Genomic DNA, 20,333 nt, shown 5'->3' on the forward strand with positions numbered 1-20,333 from the left:
ATTTAAATCATATTTACTCATATAGAAAGAGGTCGGCAGGGAAACGAAGTTGCAGAATCCAGTATCAAAACGGACACTTTTTGAACCCTAGACACCAAAAGAGACCCTCTCTAAAAATACATATCAAAATTAGAGATGTTAATCATAATTCGCTCATAAATAGGTGAACTGTTCGTTTTGATATGTGTTTTTTAAAAAGATCCTTAGGATTCAAAAAGTATCTTGTTTTTTTTATACCTACTCCAAAGTTGCACATAGTACAATAGCTTTTAATTTGTCATTATAACAAAGTTCACTCCTTTAAGTTTTATGACAAATGTGAAAAGAAAAGTGATGAAAAAATTTGAATTCTCTTTAATTCCCAACGAAGAAAACGAAACGACCCTCACAAAAATCACTTTCACGTCCTTATTTTCTACATTTCCCTATATAGGATTTCACTTCTATTCACACCAATTTAATTTCTTTCTTTTTCGTTATGTTGCACTAAAAGTATATACAATTAATTTAGAATTTAATAAATTATAATTTTAATATAAATATTTTTTTACGTTATCAGGTCAACATGATTTATTATAGCAGATAACTTGCTTTATATAAAACTTAAAAACTCATTATTTTATACTACTACTACCAACTAAAGTTAATTATATTCTTATCAAGTTAACAGGTCTTAATATATGGTAACCTTACTTAATTTGTTGTAACATGTTATAGGAAGTATATAGTTCAATTTTTTTTCATGTGTATATATTAAATCTTGAACACTTTTAACGAAATTGTTTAACTTCACCATTTATTTTATTTATTGCTCCTTAAAGAATGTAATAAGTTAATACTGAAGGTGTAAAAATGGATGTAAGTAGTTTTTTCCCTTTTATATATATAGTATAAGACTTCAATTGTAAGTCTTCCTTATAACTTCTCATCATCTTCCTCTTTCTTCCTTTTAGCCTTTGGAATCTTTTCACTTTTGGTACAGTATAAAAACTGATATTGTCACCAACATAGAATATTAGTATATATACACAACTTTCCTAAGTTTTAGTAAAGAAAAAAAATTAAAAATATATGTATTATAAGTATTCCTTGTAACTTCTTTGTTTTTTTCATGTATTTTAGTTATTGACTCTTAAGTCCACCTTATTGAAGGTCTTTATAATTTTTATTCCACACTTTTTCTCCTTTTTATCATATGATTGTACGAAATAAATTCTTTTTCCATGAAAGCTTTCTTCAATTTGCTACATTAAAGTTACTTGTCATTTTCCACACATATTTTTGCTTATAACTTTCATCATTTTTGTTGAATGCAGCAGTAGAGAGTATTTTGTTGCTTCTATATAACATAAAGTAATTAATTAAAGGATCATAATCCTACAAGAAGAAGAAAAAATACAAAGGTAAAGTTTTATTATTATTTTTTTCCTTCTATTTGTTCTTGCATGTTGATGATCATGATCATGATCATGATGTTGTTATTTTATTTTATTTCTTTAAAATAATTTTGATTAATATTAGGGGGAAATGGCAACTACTACAAAGAAGAAAACAGAGAAAACAATTCCTGGCTTAGTGGATTTGGTGTTTTCTTGGTCTTTAAAAGATGTGTTGAACAAAGATCTTTACAAAAACAAGGTTTGAATTCATCTTTCTTCTTGTTCATGTGTTGGTATTGGCTAAGCTATGTTGCTCGGACATCGGATCCTTAAAAAGTATTAGTGTATTTTTAGAGGATCCGACACACGAGTTACAATATTTTTGGAGAATTAGAGCAACAATAGTTGGCTAATGTGTTTAGTTGGTTGAAAGCTATGTTGCTCTGACTCTTCAAAAATGTCGTTTGGTGCATATCGGATCATCTAAAATAGTGCTATCTTCTTGTCTCTCCGTATGCAATTTACCAATTTAATTATTAGTCCTGTTCCGATATGTTAGGTGAAAGAAATTCCAGAGACATTTGTGTCGATTGATCATTATTTGAAGTCATTCATTGATCCACTAGTTGAGGAAACACATGCTGATTTGCTGTCAAATGTGTCCACAGTTTCGCGAGCACCTGCTCTCGAGGTTGTTGATGTTAAAATAGCAAAAGATTTTAAGCCTCCCAAAGGTTTATATTACAATATTTTGTTGAAAAGAAATCAAGAAACAGATGTGGGAGAGAATAGTGAATCAAAAAATGAATCAAAATATGAACCAGAAGTTGGTGATCTGATTGCACTAACAGATGTGAGACCAAGAAGAATTGAGGATTTAAACAGGCCTAAGAGATCTTACCTCATTGCTATAGTTCAAGGCATGAAAGATGATGGTTATAGAATACCTATCTTGTCTTCACAACTTGTTTCGTTTAAAAAACCTGACCGGGCAACGGGTGAACAAGGGGACAAGCTTTTTGTTGTCTATCTTTCTAATTTGACAACAAACATTCGAATATGGAATGCGTTGAAGTCAGATTTGGAAAATTCAAACTTGAAGATCATTAAGACCGTATTGAAAAGTGATGATTCGAATGTTGTAAGTAACCTCTTCTTTCTTTCTTGATTTTTATCATTTGTAGACTATTATAGTATCCATATGTGATATTAAATAGTTAGTCTAGTATCCAATATACATTTATTGAGGTCTAGTAAATTTCAATCGTTCGCAGGGTGAAGTAGACTGCTCCCTTTGCCCCGTTAGAGAAACAGAAAATAATATTACTATATCAAGTTCAAGAGCCATTTCCTTGTCTTTTGGGCTAGATAGTGCACAACAAGAGGCTGTTGTAAGTTGTGTTGCTACAAGAGAATGTGCTCACCGGAATACGGTTAAGCTAATTTGGGGTCCTCCAGGAACTGGAAAGACAAAAACAGTTGCCTCTTTACTTTATGTCCTGTTAAAGATGAGATGCAGAACTTTGACTTGTGCGCCCACGAACATTGCTGTGTTGGGGGTAACGAAGAGGCTGATGCAGAATGTACGGAGTTGTCTGCACTATGACACTTATGGTTTAGGAGATATTGTCTTATTTGGTAATGGGGAACGAATGAAGATCGATGATCATGATGATCTGTTTGATGTATTTCTTAGTAACCGTGTTGCTGCTCTTGCTAGCTGCTTGTCTCCGATTAGTGGGTGGAAAATTGGTATACAATCCATGACATGTTTGCTCGAGGATCCTGAAGAGCAATACCGCAAGTACTTACTGAAGGACAAGGACCGTGACAGTGATGATGATGCGGACATAGATGATGATGAAGAAGAAGAAAAAGGAAGTGGTACTAGTCAAGAATCTAGTTTGAGCAATGATCAAGGAGTCGACAAAAACCAGAAGAGTAAGTTATGGAAGAAATTTGTTGTTGAAACCTTAAAAGAGAACAAGAAGAAAGATAAACAAAATTCTCAAAGGGTGAAGAACTCGAGAGAAGCAGGAAAAGCAAACAAGGTCAAGAAAGAAGGGGAGACGAACAACAAAGAAGTCATTGTGTGGACACGTGATGAGTTTGTCAACAAAAGATTCAAATGCATCGAGCATCAGTTAATATTTTGCCTAACGAGCTTGTACACTCATCTACCTACTTCTATCATTTCACTAGAAGTAGCTAAGCAGATGATCAGACTTCTTGAGATGTTTCGAACTCTTGGAAAATTGTTTGCTACTGTGGAACAATCTGAAGGATTAAAAGAAATTCTACCGGGATTTGTTACAAGGAATAAGACAAGACTTTCTAATATTTGTGCAACTAAAACAGAATGCCTAAAAGTGTTGAAATTTCTTAATGAGAGTATCTCTCTTCCAAATTTCATTGAGGACTACCAAATTCGAAGTTTTTGTCTGAAAGGTGCATGTTTGATTTTCTGCACGGCTTCTAGCTCGATAAAGTTGCACACGGAAGGAATGACACCACTGGAGATGGTGGTAATTGATGAAGCTGCTCAGCTGAAAGAATGTGAATCCACTATTCCGTTACAACTCCCTGGTCTCCGCCATGCTATACTCATCGGTGATGAAAAACAATTGCCTGCTATGGTTCAGAGCAAGGTAAGTAAAATCTCTTTACAACTTGTTTCTTAATTTGTTGTGCTACTCTCTTTTGTTTTTTTACAGCCTATATCAGTTATATACAGATTTGTGAGAAGGCTGAGTTCGGAAGGAGCTTATTTGAGAGGCTGGTAATTTTAGGACACAAGAAACACCTTCTTAATGTTCAATATAGGATGCATCCGAAAATAAGTTTGTTCCCTAATACAGAGTTCTATCAGAAGAAAATTATGGATGGTCCTAATGTGAAATCAGCAGCATATGAGAAGAAATTTCTTATGGGAGATATTTTTGGTTCGTATTCATTTATTAATGTAAGTAGTGGAAATGAGGAGCATGATGACAAACACAGCTCGAGAAATAAGGCAGAAGCTTTCGTTGTAGCTGAGATAGTTGCCAACCTTCATAAAGGTAATGTACTTATCTTTCAAGGATTTAATGAATAAACATGTTGGCAGGCCTGATAAAATTATCTTACCTACAGAATCTGTCTCTTCAAGACAAAAAGTCCGTGTTGGTTGTATATCTCCTTACAAGGCTCAAGTTTTTGCTATTCAACAAATTCTTGGCAAGAAATATAGCACAGATGTTAAGAGTGACTTCTCTGTGAATGTACGCTCCGTTGATGGTTTTCAAGGCGGTGAAGAGGATGTAATAATTATATCCACTGTTCGTTGTAATGGCAATGGATCGGTTGGGTTCCTCTCGAATCTTCAGAGAGCAAACGTAGCATTGACACGAGCAAGGTAGTAACTTGGTGAACAACATTAAAGGATGGTTTTGGATATTCTTAACTGTTTACTTTGATTCTTATGCAGGTACTGTCTTTGGATATTGGGAAATGGCACAACTTTGGTTAATAGTGGTTCCATATGGAAGAATTTGATCATTGACGCCAAGGCTCGTGGTTGTTACTTTGATGTTACTGAAGACAAGCGATTGAATCAAGCAATTTTGAACGCGGCCACTGAACTTGGAGAGTTAGAAACATTACTCATAACCGATTCACCTATATTCCAGTCATCCAAATGGAAGGTATGTTGCTTCATTTGGCCTCTGATGAATATTTGAATTCTGTTTTCAAACATAGAAATAACAAGTTCTTTGCTGTTTTAAATTAACAGGTTATATTTAGTGAGGATTTCTCAAAATCCATTGCCAGAATTAAGGATGCTGAGATAAGTAAAGAAGTGATTTCCCTTTTGGTGAAGCTTTCGAGTGGTTGGCGTAAGCCAGAAAAGAACAACACGTTTAGCAACAAGGGCGGGAATTCTTCAATAATGTTGGAGGTGTATGGTGTCAAGAACCTAAAATTGATTTGGACCATAGATATTCTGCAGCAGAACTCTACATACCTTCAAGTACTAAAGATATGGGACATTTTACCAGGATACCACATACCAAAGTTTGCAAAGAATCTTGACATCCATTTTGGTCAATATACAGTGGATATGCTGAATCGATGCAAATACAAACGTGTGGAACGGTACAAAATGTCTTATATTTTTTCTCTGATCTAAACTTTTGCCTCGTTGTTTGTTCTTATAAATACATGTTTTAGTTAATTTTCAGATCTAAATTGCTACTCCCTCGATATCAATTTGTTCGTCTTGCTTTCCTTATTAGTCGTTTTGATAGCTCTTTAATTTCAACTTTCCACCTAACATGTTTAAGACCATAGGATAAAAGGATATTTTGGTACATTTAACATATTTTTTAGTTTAAGACCATAAGATTCCAAAGTCATCTTTACTTTCTTAAACTTCGTACCAAGTCAAAAACAACAAACAAATTGAACCGGATGGAATATGTCATAGTCTCTTCTTATAGATTATTTTCATGTTGAAAAACCATTGAAATGCTGACTTAGTCTTCATTTTTCTGCAGAAACTTTGTATTTCCAATGACTTGGCCAATTGATGGAAATGGTGTCTTAACAACATCCTCAGCTCACAGTGACCTAGACGACAAGTTGGTACGCCGATTGGCAGCCATGAATTTGAGGGATAAACCAGGATCTTCAAGAAGTTCCAAGTGAGTATAGGTTGCAAATATTTCATGCAAAAGTGAAACAGAACTCTGATATCTACTCTTTTTGGTGTTAGATCAGTCTAGTTACTAACTCTACTCATTGTTATACCAGTAATTTTCACAAGTCCAAGATGAAGAAAGGAGAACTGTCACGCGAAGTAAAACAGAATCTACTTGCTGAAGATTTCATGGAACGATATATGCGCAACAAGTCCAAATAGGAGGCTTTAAAGTTATAATCTAAACACCGCATAATACAGGTAAAATATGAAACAAGAAACAATGACAAGAAATATATTGCCATATCTACTACGCCCTACATTTCAATTTAAGTGTCTTAGTTTGACTAGCTACGAAATTTCTTAAACGTTTTAAATTCTCTCTTTTTTCTTGGCAGTTTGTTGCTTGAAAAGCTTGGATTTTTGATGCAATTCACTGCAACTCTGGTGACGATCTTCTAATTTTTGAATCAGCGCGTTTGATGAGATGGTGTCCAAGAGTACTGTAATTAATAGTTATGATATTGTTGAAGTGAAATGGCTTGTAAAATGGACCTCCTACTCTTTAAAATGTAGCAAAGACCCTATATATAATACAACTTGAAGGTCTTCGTATTTGATTGTGCTATCATTTTGATTTTGTTGCAACATCGGTGTAATTTAACATGTTATATCGGTTACTTAGAGTTTATTTTAGGTTAACAATTCAATGCTATTACTTTAAGTTATTTGCCACTTCCTTTTAAGTAGTTGATTGTGCAAATACTTTTATACTGTTTGTGTATATAACTTAACCTCATCGTCAATTGAAACACGACTCAGCAAAATGGCATTATTTCCTAGAATAAACACACTTTGTTCTGAATTTTGGCTCAAGTTCTGAATTTGTGTTTATACATCCACATAATATGTATAAATAATTTAAGAACTCAATAAGCTGCATTTTTATAAAATCTCAAAACTCAAAATCCTAACTCCACCTCTGAGTAAACATACTACAAACAGGAACTATGGCAATTGAATCAATATAGAAGTCATACACACCTGATGACCAGAAGGCTCATGCAATTAATCTGACTCTAATTTGAAATGATTAATTAGAGTTAATATATATTAATTAATAATGATAATGATAAGCCTTTAGGTAAATGTCATATGCAATTTAATAGTATTACATCCTAATTTCCTTGTTAGGCTGTAATGAATTTACTTAGAACACTGTTAAGTTCATCTAAAGATTGTTTTAATTAGAAAAAAGAGAAATGGACGTTTGATATTTTTAAAAGTTTTCAACATGTAAATTTTATTTGAAACAAAAACATATTATTTCTATATCTGAATTTACAGTCAAAATTAAAAGATTTGACTCTTAAAATCCGAACAATGTCACATTGAATTTGAAAATATTAAATAAATTTTAATTAATGTTGTCACTTGTCAATATAGGTATCCCAGCCATGCATGGAAAAAGCAAAAACTCTATAATTCCCAAGGAAGAAAACAAAGAGACTTTTGAAGAAAAAAAAACTGCCTCCATGAATTCACTTGTTTTCATTGCCTTCTCATTTGCTTCATAATTTTAGAAGAAGAAAGAAAAGGTAATTAAACACTTTTTTTAAAATCTTCTTTTTGTTTTACATGTGTACGATGAAGATGTTTAATTAATTTATTTATTTACTTTTATGACTCTTAGGGAAAGATGATGACAACAACTACAAAGAACAAACCTATTCATGGCTTAGTGGATTTGGTGTTTTCTTGGTCTTTAGGGGATGTACTCAACAAAAATCTTTAGATAGACAAGGTTTGAAAGTATAGTTAATTGCCAAAATGCGCGCGCTTATTATAGTTCAATTGACATTTATATCTGATACATGGAAGGTGTATCGATGCCTAGAAAGTATTTTATGTTTATTGCACAATCATCTATACATTTTATAGAATTGATCACTACAAGAAATCAGGTTTGTTTTTTATCGTGAGAGATAATTAATCGCCTTAAAAAGTACTAATACTTTTCGTGACACTTCATTTAGGTTGCTGTAGAGAGTGATAGTTGACGCATAAACATTTTAGTGGCGATTATATACTTAGGTTGCTATGAATATGTAGTTGTAATTTCTCCTATTTATGTCAAGGAACAGATTTTACCTTTTTAAGTAATTGTGGAAATCTATTAGCAGCTGGCATTACAGTCATCGCTAGTGGTGGAGTCAAAATTTTACCAAAGGTTTATAATATGAAGAAGTCGAGGGATTTCAACATTTACTATATATATAAAACAATAATTTTAACCTTATATATATAGTGTGACTCTTTGTCGAAGGAGATTCATATGAACCCTTGCACCTATGTGGCTCCAACCTTGCTCATCACGAAAAGTAACTTTTGGTTGAGACCGTTAGGGGTCACCACAAATAAGTTTGGACGGACTATAATTCACACCAATTCTAAAGGTTGCCACAAAAAGTGTTTATGGTGAAAGTTGCCACAAAGATGTTTGGGAGAGGAAGCACCACAACTAAAGTTTGATATGATGAAAATAATGAAAATAAATTGGACACGAGAATTTTACGTGGAAACCCCTCTAACTGATAGAAGGGAAAAACCACGGGGTAGAAGGATCTCACTATAAAATATGGAGTACACTGTTCTCAAATACAAGGAGAAAACAACAATTAACACTTCTCTCTTGTAAAAGGAACAACTACTAAAGAGGACACTCAAGACTACAATATTTATCTTGGTGTATAACTCTCTTTGTATTCTTACTCTCTCTTTTTGGGATGGGATAAATGAGGGCAAGAGGTCTTCTATTTATAGAAAACTAAAAATGCGTAAAATCCGCGTATTGAACCTCCCTTTTTGACTACGCATTCAAAACGCGTTTTGTTCCTTTTTTGACTACGCGTTCAAAACGCGTTTTGTTGACTACGCGTTCAAAACGCGTTTTGACTATCTTGCATTGTCCCACTTGAAGATTTAATTGAGAATCAATTAAGTCTTCACACCATCCTTTCTATCCAATTACTGCAATGTTACGTTTCTGCTAGGCCAATAGAAGATCGACACCATATGAACTTGTTACTGTTGATCGGCTTCGTAAACATATCTGTCAGGTTGTCATTAGTGTGAATTTTCTGAATATCCACACTGCCTTCTTCCACCTTCTCACAAACAAAGTGATACTGAACTCGTATGTGCTTTGTCCTTGAATGAAATGCCGGATTCTTTGCAAGATGCAAAGCGCTCTGACTGTCACAAAACAAAGCAATCTTCTCTTGTTTGTGCCCGAGCTCCTCCAATAACATCTGCATCCATATTGCCTCTTTGCTAGCTTGTGTAGCTGCTACATATTCTGCTTCCTTCGTAGATGTAGCCACGATAGACTGCAGTTTTGAAACCCAGCTTACAGCTCCTCCAGCAAGAGTAAACACATAACCTATGGTGGACTTGCTTTTATCAAGATCACCTGCATAATCTGAATCAACATAACCTTTAACAGTAAAGTCTGATCCTCCATAACACATTGTAACATCTGAGGTACCCTTGATGTATCTCAAGATCCTCTTAACAGTATTCCAATGCTCTCTACCAGGATTAGCCATGTATCGACTAACCACTCCCACTGCTTGTGCAATGTCAGGTCTTGTACATACCATGGCGAACATTAAACTTCCCACTGCTGATGCATACGGTACTCGAGACATCTCCATCCTCTCTGCTTCATTGCTAGGACTCATACTTAAGGATAACTTGAAATTAATAGGAAGTGGGGTAGAAATTGACTTACAGTCTTGCATCTTGAAGCGTCTCAAGATTTTCTTCAAGTAGTTCTTTTGAGAAAGCCAAATCTTCCTATTATTTCTGTCTCGGTGAATTTGCATCCCTAGAATCTTGTTTGCTGGTCCCAAGTCCTTCATTTCAAACTCCCTAGCCAACTGTGCCTTTAAATTTGTGAGACAATCGTTGTTGGGGCCTGCTACCAACATATCGTCAACATACAACAGCAAAATAACAAAATCTTCATCACCAAATCTCTTGTAATAAACACAAGGATCTGAACTATGTCTGTTGTATCCAAGGCTTATAATGAAGGAATCAAATCTCTTATACCAACATCTCGGCGCCTGTTTGAGACCGTATAGAGATTTGTTCAACCTGCAAACCAAGTTCTCTTTTCCATGTTCTTCAAAACCTTCTGGTTGGAGCATATAAATTTCTTCTTCAAGCTCTCCATGAAGAAATGCAGTTTTGACATCTAACTGCTCCAAGTACAAGTCAAATGTAGCACACATCGCCAGGACCACTCGAATTGTTGTGAGTCGAACCACCAGACAAAATATCTCATTGAAGTCTATACCTTCTTTCTGAGCGAATCCTTTTACCACCAATCTTGCACGATACTTCTCCACTTGATCATTGCCATTGCGTTTGATCTTGTAGACCCATTTGTTTCCAATGGCCTTCCTTCCTTGTGGTAATTGAACAAGATCCCATGTTTTATTTTTATGAAGAGCTTCAATTTCTTCTTGCATTACTGCCACCCACAGAGATGATTCTTGGCCTTTCATAGCCTCGTGAAAAGTTAAAGGCTCTCCATCTTCTGTTAGTAGACAATATGCAATATTACTCTCCATAGAATAATCTGAGTGCCAAGCTGGTTCTCTTCTCTCCCTAGTTGACCGTCGAACTTTTGAAGTTTCAATCTCAGCTTGCTCTTGTTCTTCATGCTCTGGTGCTGCTTCAGAAGAAACTGGAACTTCTTCTATTTCTTTAACTTCAACTGTAGTAGTCTCTGATTTTTCTTTTGAAGTGCTACCTTCTTTTGCTTGTATCTTGTTTTCAACAAATACAACATCCCTGCTGATTACCACCTTGCGGGCTGTGGGATCCCACAAGCGATACCCCTTGATTCCATCAGCATACCCTAAGAAAATGCATTCCCTGGATTTTGGATCCAACTTCGATTTTTCTTGGGTGTTGTACATAACATAAGTAAGACTTCCGAATATATGTAAGCGAGAATAATCAGCTGGTTTTCCTGTCCACATCTCCATTGGCGTTTTCAGATCAATTGCGGTTGATAGTGACCGATTGATCACATAACAGGCGGTTTTGACTACTTCTGCCCAGAATGGTTTTTCCAAACCTGCAGTTGCCAACATAGCTCTTGTCCATTCCAACAAGGTTCTGTTCATCCGCTCTGCTACTCTATTTTGTTGTAGAATATATGCCACCGTGAACTGCCGTTTAATACCTTCTTGTTTACAGAAGTTATTAAATTCATCACCAGTGTATTCTCCTCCATTATCTGTCCTCAAACACTTGATCTTTTTCTCAGATTCAAGTTCCACCCGCGCTTTGAATTCTTTGAAAACTGAAAAAACATCTGCCTTCCTCTTGATTTAATACACCCAACTTCTCCTGGAGTAATTGTCGATAAATGACACGAAATATTTCGCTCCTCCTAGAGACTCCATCGGTGCTTGGCAGACATCAGAGTGAACCAGATCTAGTATTTCCTTGCTTTTAGCAGAGGAACTGCTAAACTTCAGTCTATTTTGCTTACTGGTAACACAATGCTCACAAAAGGGTAGTGAAACCTTTTTGAGCCCTGGAAGAAGTTTTTGCTCAGCAAGAATCTTCAAACTTCGTTCCGACATATGGCCAAGTTTACGATGCCACATCATCATTGATTCTTCAAATGAACTTGCTGACGCGGTTGATGTTTCTCCTTCTTGGTGTGTTTCACCTTTAAGCACATATAGATTTGTAGCAAGTTTTTCTGCTTTCATCACTACAAGCGCTCCTTTGGATATTCTCATGACTCCACTATGAGTCTTATACGGACATCCATTATCATCTAGTTGTCCTAAAGACAATAGATTCTTCTTCAAGTCTTTTACATGTCGTACCTCCTGGATGGTGCAAACCGTGCCATCATACATCTTTATTTTGATGGACCCAATACCAATAACATCCAAAGCATGATCGTTTCCCATGAACACAGACCCTCCTGAGATAGGATTATATTGATGGAACCATTCTCTCTTGGAAGTCATATGCCATGTTGCTCCTGTGTCCATGATCCAGACATCAGCAAAACATTTTCTGCCTTCATTATTTGATATTGCCTCACTACATAAAATATCGTCATCATCCGAGGTACATGCAACATTCCCTTGAGCATTTGATGGATCAGGGTTTTCACTCTTCTTCTTGAACCGACAATCTTTCTTGAAGTGCTCTTTCTTGCTACAGTTGTAGCACTTGATATTCTTCTTACTTCTTGATTGAGATCTGCCATGATTCTGACTCCCACTAGGGCCACGTTCCGTTGGTCTTCCTCTCACCATCATCAAGGCTTCAGCTTGCTGCGAACTTGCTTGTCTGTCTTCCTTATTTTTGCGCCGATTTTCTTCTTCCAAGACAGCGGCTGCAATTTCATCGAAAACTAGACTGTCTGTATTGTTCGTCAGGTTGATGATGAGTTGATCATACGAGTCAGGCAGACTTTGAAGTAGAAGCTCCGCACATTCAGTTCCCTCTATTTTGCAACCCATTATTGTAAGTTGCGAAAACAGAGTATTCAAAGTATTAATGTGTTCAGTAACTGACATGGACTCTGCCATTCGAAGAGTGTACAATCTTCTTTTTAAAAAGATTTTATTATGCAAAGACTTGGCCTCATACAACCCCGTAAGAGTATCCCATATTTCCTTCGCCGTCCGCTTTTCCGCTACACTAGACAACACTTGATCAGCTAGTGCCAAGTGTAGATCAGCAACTGCATTGCTGTCTATGTCATTCCCCTTGCTGTCATCAGCAAAGTCTGCGGGCCTGCCTTCAATTGCAGCTAAGCAATTGTCTTTTCTCAATATCGCTTTTATTTTCATTTTCCACAATGAGAAATTAGTCCCATTGAATTTCTCAACGTCAAACTTTGTTGTACTCGACATTGTTATTTGCTTCACACCCTTCTAGATCGTTTCTGAATATTTTTGCGAACAATCGTGATAAATTGTACCGTCACCGAAATTTACTATTCACATGAATAGTACTATTCACAGATAGTACCTTCGCATAAAATAGACAGAATAACCGAGGACTCTGATACTACTGTTGGGAGAGGAAGCACCACAACTAAAGTTTGATATGATAAAAATAATGAAAATAAATTGGGCACGAGAATTTTACGTGGAAACCCCTCTAACTGATAGAAGGGAAAAACCACGGGGTAGAAGGATCTCACTATAAAATATGGAGTACACTGTTCTCAAATACAAGGAGAAAACAACAATTAACACTTCTCTCTTGTAAAAGGAACAACTACTAAAGAGGACACTCAAGACTACAATATTTATCTTTGTGTATAACTCTCTTTGTATTCTTACTCTCTCTTTTTGGGATGGGATAAATGAGGGCAAGAGGTCTTCTATTTATAGAAAACTAAAAATGCGTAAAATCCGCGTATTGAACCTCCCTTTTTGACTACGCATTCAAAACGCGTTTTGTTCCTTTTTTGACTACGCGTTCAAAACGCGTTTTGTTGACTACGCGTTCAAAACGCGTTTTGACTATCTTGCAAAGAGTCCTTGCCATTTCTTGAAGTGAATTATATTGGCTAGGAGTGAAGTTGGTTCCATTTCCATCTTGAATCATTTTGTGTTTTCTTATCCATTTTATATGTGATTTGTCAAGTTATTAATTAATACTATCTCATATTCTATCCATGTTATAGGTGAAAGAAATTCCAGATACATTCGTATCGATTGATCATTACTTGATGTCATACATTACTCCACTAATTGAAGAAACACATGCTGATTTGCTCTCATGTATATTCACAGTGTTGCGAGCCCCTTCCGTTGAGGTTCTTGATGTAATAACATCATCAAACTTTGAGCCTCCCAAACATTTATATTACCAACTTTTACTGGAAAAACCTACAGAGGGAAAGAAGATTGAAAGACAATATAAACCAGAGAATGGAGATTTGATTGCTTTATCAGATGTAAGACCAAAGAGAATCGATGATCTGAACAGACCTGAGAGATCTTATCTCATTGCCATAGTTCGAAACATGGATGATGATGAAGACGATTCAAACTGGATACCTATCCTTTCTTCAAATCTTATTACGTTTCAGCAACAAGACAATGAAAAGGGTGAACAAGGGGACAAGTTTTTTGTGGTCTATCTTATTAATTTGACAACAAATATTCGAATATGAAATGCTTTGCATTCAGATCCGTATAGTGCAAATCTGAAGATCATTAAAACTGTGTTGCAAAGTGAATATTTAAGTTCTCTTTCACTCTTTCTTTGAGTCAGTTGATTTCTTTATACCCCCACGCCTCCCGTTTTAATTTGTTTGTCTTACTTTCCGTTTTAATCCCTTTCAAAAAAAATAATCTATTTTTCTTTTTTGGCAACTCTCTAATTATAACTTTCCACGTGACATGTTGAAGACCACATAATTATGGGGCATGTTGTGCATTCTATGTATCTTTAGTTATTAACCACAAGATTTAAAAGTCTTTTTTATTTTCTTAAATCCGTATCACGTCTAAAACAGACAAACCAATTGAAATGAAGGGAGTACAGTTTAACAACCTTACCGTAACCTCATAAGCCTCTATTCCTATACAAATCACATGTTATTTGCTGTTTTAAATTAACTTGTTATATTTAGTGAGGATTTCTCAAAATCCATTGCCAGAATTAAGGATGCTGAGATAAGTAAAGAAGTGATTTCCCTTTTGGTGAAGCTTACGAGTGGTTGGCGTATGTCAAGAAAGAACAGCACGTTCAACAACAAATCAACAATAGCGGGAATTCTTCTGTACTGTTGGAGATCTACAATGTAAAGCACCTAAAATTGATCTGGAATATCGATATTCTGAAGCAGAACTCAACATACCTTCAAGTGCTAAAGATATGGGACATTTTACCAGGATATTATATACCAAAGTTGGCAAAGGACCTTGACATCCATTTTGGTCAGTATACAGTGGATATGATGAATCGTTGCAAATACAAACGTGTGGAATGGTACAAAAAGTTTTCTTTTTTTCCTCTAATCTAAATTGTTGTCTTGTCATCTGTTTAGCTTTCGTACACTGACAGAGTAAAAGAATTCCGCTCACCTAAAAAATAATGACAAGTAACTTACTGTAATAAGTGGAACTAGTTAGTTCTAAACTAAGGTTGGTTGTAAAAGTTCTTTAGTCTGTTGTCAATGTATGTAAGTTAAATTTATCGTTTTCTTAATAATTGTGGAAATACTCCATGAACATGTGTAGGTTATATTTTCTGATCTAAATTTCCATCTAGTCGTTTCTACGTATAAGTTGTGTAAAATGCACATGCCGTCAATGGATTTAAGTTATATACACAGATAGTAAGTAAAATGTTATAGCATTTCTTTACCATTTATTTTAGGTTAACAATCAATGCTATTACATAAAGTTATTTGCAATTACCTTCTAAGTAATTTATCGTGTAGATACTTTTATTACTATCGGTGCATATAACGTAATAAACACATTTTGTGCCTCAACAAAGTGTGATGCAATCTTCAATGAGCTATTGCCTACGAATTTGACAGAACTCAATAATTTTGGCTCAAATGTTCTATTTGTGTTTAGACATCCATTCAATACGTATAAATAATTTATCAAGAACCCAATAAATTGTGTTTTATAAAATTCCGAACCGCAGATTCAAAATCCTAGCCCAGACGTTGAGTAGATTCACTATGAACCAACTAAAATAAACATAGAGGATATCGAATCAGAACATCACACACCTGATTACCAGAAGGCTTATGCAAATCATGGTTAAGATATAAATTAATTAATCAATAGGAATACGTATGGGTGTGTCAAATATGACCCAAAAGTAATGTTCCCGTTCAACCCGCCCAAAATTTTAATGGTTGGGCATAAGTTAATTTCATAAACATTATCTCATTTCGAAAGTGAGCTTCAATTTCCCCAACATTAGCCCCTTTTTTAAGATTTCATTTAATTTGGATTTATTTTTTAAAATTTACTTTGATTATTTCTATGGGTCACGGTTCGGGTCTCAAGACTAGGTCAGGTCCAGAGTCATGGTCGAGGCTTAGGTCTCGAATGAAAAGAAAAACAAAGGGTCAAAAAAGATTGCAGCAGAAAGTCTTCAACAATTGTCAAAAAGAAAAGGAAAAAAAGCTGGCGCATCAATAGTTGAAAAGGAAAAAGTAAGAACGGAGGAAAAGAACAGTAAAAGGCTTGCACAGCAATTTGTTGAAAAATTGTACCAAGCAGCCTCATTTTTGCGCGTTTTGAAAACGCGTAAAGTTCTTTTACGTGTTTTCATTCTCCTATAAATAGAGGGTCTCTTGCCCTCATTTAAATCATTCAGATAGTGAGAGTAAAAATACAAAGAGAGTTGTACACCAATATAAATATTGTAGTTTTCAGTGTCCTCTTTAGTAGTTGTTCCTTTTACAAGAGAGAAGTATTAATTATTATTTTCTCCTTGTATTTGAGAGCAGTGTACTCCATATTATAAATAGTGAGATCCTTCTACCCCGTAGTTTTTCCCTTCTATCGGTTAGAGGGGTTTCCACGTAAAATTCTCGTGTCCAATTTATTTTTCATATTAATTGTCATATCAAACATTAGTTGTGGTGCTTCCTCCCCCAACAGTGGTATTAGAGCCCTCGGTTATTCTGTCTATTTTATGCGAAGATACTATCCATGAATAGTAAATTTTCGTGAATAGTAAAATTCAGTGAATAGTACTATTCATGTGAATAGTAAATTTCGGTGACGGTACAGTCTATCACGATTGTTCGCAAAAATATTCAAAAATGATCTAGAAGGGTGTGAAGCAAATAACAACGTCGAGTACAACAAAGTTTGACGTTGAAAAATTCAATGGGACTAATTTCTCATTGTGGAAAATAAAAATAAAAGTGATATTGAGAAAGGACAATTGCTTAGCTACAATTGAAATCAGGCCCACAGACTTTGTTGATGACAACAAGTGGAACGACATAGACAGCAACGCAGTTGCTGATCTACACTTGGCACTAGCTGATCAAGTGTTGTCTAGTGTGGCTGAATAGCGGACGACGAAGGAAATATGGAATACTCTTACGGGGTTGTATGAGGCCAAGTCTTTGCATAATAAAATCTTTTTAAAAAGAAGATTGTATACTCTTCGAATGGCAGAGTCCATGTTAGTTACTGAACATATCAATACTTTGTTTTCGCAACTTACAATAATGGGTTGCAAAATAGAGGGGACTGAACGTGCGGAACTTCTACTTCAAAGTCTGTCTGACTCGTATGATCAACTCATCATCAACCTGACGAACAATACAGCTAGTCTAGTTTTCGATGAAATTGCAGCCGCTGTCTTGGAAGAAGAAAATTGGCGCAAAAATAAGGAAGACAGACAAGTAAATTCACAGCAAGCTGAAGCTTTGATGATGGTGAGAGGAAGACCAGCGGAACGTGGCCCAGTGGGAGTCACAATCATGGAAGATCTCAATCAAGAAGTAAGAAGAATATCAAGTACTACAACTGTGGCAAGAAAGGGCACTTCAAGAAAGATTGTCGGTTCAAAAAGAAGGGTGAACACCCTGAGCCATCAAATGCTCAAGGGAATGTTGCATGTACCTCGGATGATGGCGATATTTTAGGCAGTGAGGCAATATCAAATAATGAAGGTAGAAAATATTTCACTGATGTCTGGATCATGGACACAGGAGCAATATGGCACATGACTTCTCGGAGAAAATGGTTCTATCAATATAATCCTATCTCAGGAGGATCTGTGTTCATGAAAAACGATTATACTTTGGATGTTATTGATATTGGGTCCATCAAAATAAAGATGTATGATGGCACGGTACGCACCATCCAGAAAGTATGACATGTAAAAAACTTGAAGAAGAATCTATTGTCTTTAGGATAACTAGATGATAATAGATGTTCATATAAGACTCATGGTGGAGTCATGAGAATATCCAAATGAGCGCTTGTAGTGATGAAAGAGGAAAAATTTGTTGCAAACCTATATGTGCTTAAAGGTGAAACACACCAAGAAGGAGAAGCATCAAACGCGTCAGCAAGTTCATTTGAAGAATCAATGATGATATGGCATCGTAAACTTGGCCATATGTCGAAACGAGGTTTGAAGATTCTTGCTAAGAAAAAGCTTCTTCTGGGGCTCAAAAAGGTTTCACTACCCTTTTGTGAGTATTGTGTTACCAATAAGCAAAATAGACTGAAGTTTAGCAGTTCCTCTGCTAAAAGCAAAGAAATACTAGATCTAGTCCACTCTGATGTTTGGCAAGCACTGGTGGAGTCTCTAGGAGGAGCAAAATATTTTGTTTCATTCATCGATAATTACTCCAAGACAAGTTGGGTGTATCCAATCAAGAGAAAGGTAGATGTTTTTCCAGTTTTCAAAGAATTCAGAGCGCAAGTGGAACTTGAATCTGAGAAAAAGATCAAGTGTTTGAGGACAGATAATGGAGGAGAATACACTGGTGATGAATTTAATAACTTCTGTAAACAAGAAGGTATTAAACGGCAATTCACGATGGCATATACTCCACAACAAAATGGAGTAGCAGAGCGGATGAACAGAACCTTATTGGAACGAACAAGAGCTATGTTGGCAACTGCAAGGTTGGAAAAATAATTCTGGGCAGAAATAGTCAAAACCGTCTGTTATGTGATCAATCGATCACCATCAATTGCAATTGATCTGAAAACGTCAATGAAGATGTGGACAGGAAAACCAGCTGATTATTCTCGCTTACATATATTCGGAAGTCCTGCTTATATTATGTACAAGACTCAAGAAAAATCAAAGTTGGATCCAAAATCTAGGAAATGCATTTTCTTAGGATATGCTGATGGAGTCAAGGGGTATCGCTTATGGAATCCCACTAACCGCAAGATGGTAATCAGTAGGGATGTTGTATTTATTGAAAATAAGATACAAGCAAAAGAAGGTAGCACTTCAAAAGAAAAATCAGAGACTACTACAGTTGAAGTTGAAGAAATAGAAGAAGTTCCAGTTTCTTCTGAAGCAGCACCAGAGCACGAAGAACAATCGAAACTCTAGAAGTTCGACGGTCAACTAGGGAGAGAAGAGAACCAGCTTGGCACTCAGATTATTCTATGGAAAGTAGTATTGCATATTGTCTACTAACAGAAAATGAAGAGTCTTCAACTTTTCACGAGGCTATGAAAGGCCAAGAATCATCTCTGTGGGTGGCAGCAATGCAAGAAGAAATTGAAGCTCTTCATAAAAATAAAACATGGGATCTTGTTCAATTACCACAAAAAAGGAAGTCCATTGAAAACAAATGGGTCTACAAGATCAAACGCAATGGCAATGATCAAGTGGAGAAGTATCGTGCAAGATTGGTGGTGAAAGGATTTGCTCAGAAAGAAGGTATAGACTTCAATGAGATATTTTCTTTGGTGGTTCGACTCACAATAATTTGAGTGGTCCTGGCGATATGTGCTACATTTGACTTGTACTTGGAGCAGTTAGAAGTCAAAACTGCATTTCTTTATGGAGAACTTGAAGAAGAAATTTACATGCTCCAACCAGAAGGTTTTGAAGAACAGGGAAAAAAGAACTTGGTTTGCAGGTTGAACAAATATCTATACAGTCTCAAATAGGCACCGAGGTGTTGGTATAAGAGATTTGATTCCTTCATTATAAGTCTTGGATACAAAAGACATAGTTCAGATCCTTGTGTTTATTACAAGAGATTTGGTGATGAAGATTTTGTTATTTTGTTGTTGTATGTTGATGACATGTTGGTAGCAGGCCCCAACAAAGATCGTCTCATAAATTTAAAGGCACAGTTGGCTAGGAAGTTTGAAATGAAGGACTTGGGACCAGCAAATAAGATTCTAGGGATGCAAAATCACCGAGAGAGAAATAATAGGAAGATTTGACTTTCTCAAAAGAACTACTTGAAAAAAATCTTGAGACGCTTCAAGATGCAAGATTGTAAGTCAATTTCTACCCCACTTCCTATTAATTTCAAGTTATCCTCAAGTATGAGTCCTACCAATGAAGCAGAGAGGATGGAGATATCTCGAGTACCGTATGCATCAGCAGTGGGTAGTTTAATGTTCTCCATGGTATGTACAAGACCTGATATTACACAAGCAGTGAGAGTGGTCAGTCGATACATGGCTAATTCTGGTAAAGAGCATTGGAATACTGTTAAGAGGATTCTGAGATAC

At 35.8% G+C, this 20,333-nt stretch overlaps 1 protein-coding gene across 1 annotated transcript; it reads left to right on the forward strand.

The window, feature by feature from the left end:
- The first annotated feature begins 1,291 nt into the window (after positions 1-1,291).
- Positions 1,292-6,672, forward strand: LOC129895028 (uncharacterized). The gene is made up of 11 exons (XM_055970658.1): positions 1,292-1,403; positions 1,522-1,638; positions 1,939-2,520; positions 2,654-4,027; positions 4,114-4,438; positions 4,512-4,773; positions 4,846-5,062; positions 5,152-5,513; positions 5,915-6,061; positions 6,171-6,318; positions 6,456-6,672. The coding sequence occupies exons 2-10, from the start codon at positions 1,528-1,530 to the stop codon at positions 6,277-6,279; spliced, it is 3,489 nt and encodes a 1,162-aa protein (XP_055826633.1). The 5' UTR covers positions 1,292-1,403; positions 1,522-1,527; the 3' UTR covers positions 6,280-6,318; positions 6,456-6,672.
- Positions 6,673-20,333: the final 13,661 nt, after the last annotated feature.

This window comes from Solanum dulcamara, chromosome 7 (genome assembly GCF_947179165.1).
Source record: "Solanum dulcamara chromosome 7, daSolDulc1.2, whole genome shotgun sequence".
Lineage (NCBI taxonomy): Eukaryota > Viridiplantae > Streptophyta > Magnoliopsida > Solanales > Solanaceae > Solanum > Solanum dulcamara.

Bases quoted from the DNA above. Each gene is read 5' to 3' on its own strand.
- LOC129895028 (XM_055970658.1), top strand. From the start codon at position 1,528: ATGGCAACTACTACAAAGAAGAAAACAGAGAAAACAATTCCTGGCTTA. The intron at 1,639-1,938 runs GTTTGAATTCAT...CCGATATGTTAG, and splicing joins AAGATCTTTACAAAAACAAG to GTGAAAGAAATTCCAGAGAC. The intron at 4,774-4,845 runs GTAGTAACTTGG...ATTCTTATGCAG, and splicing joins GTAGCATTGACACGAGCAAG to GTACTGTCTTTGGATATTGG.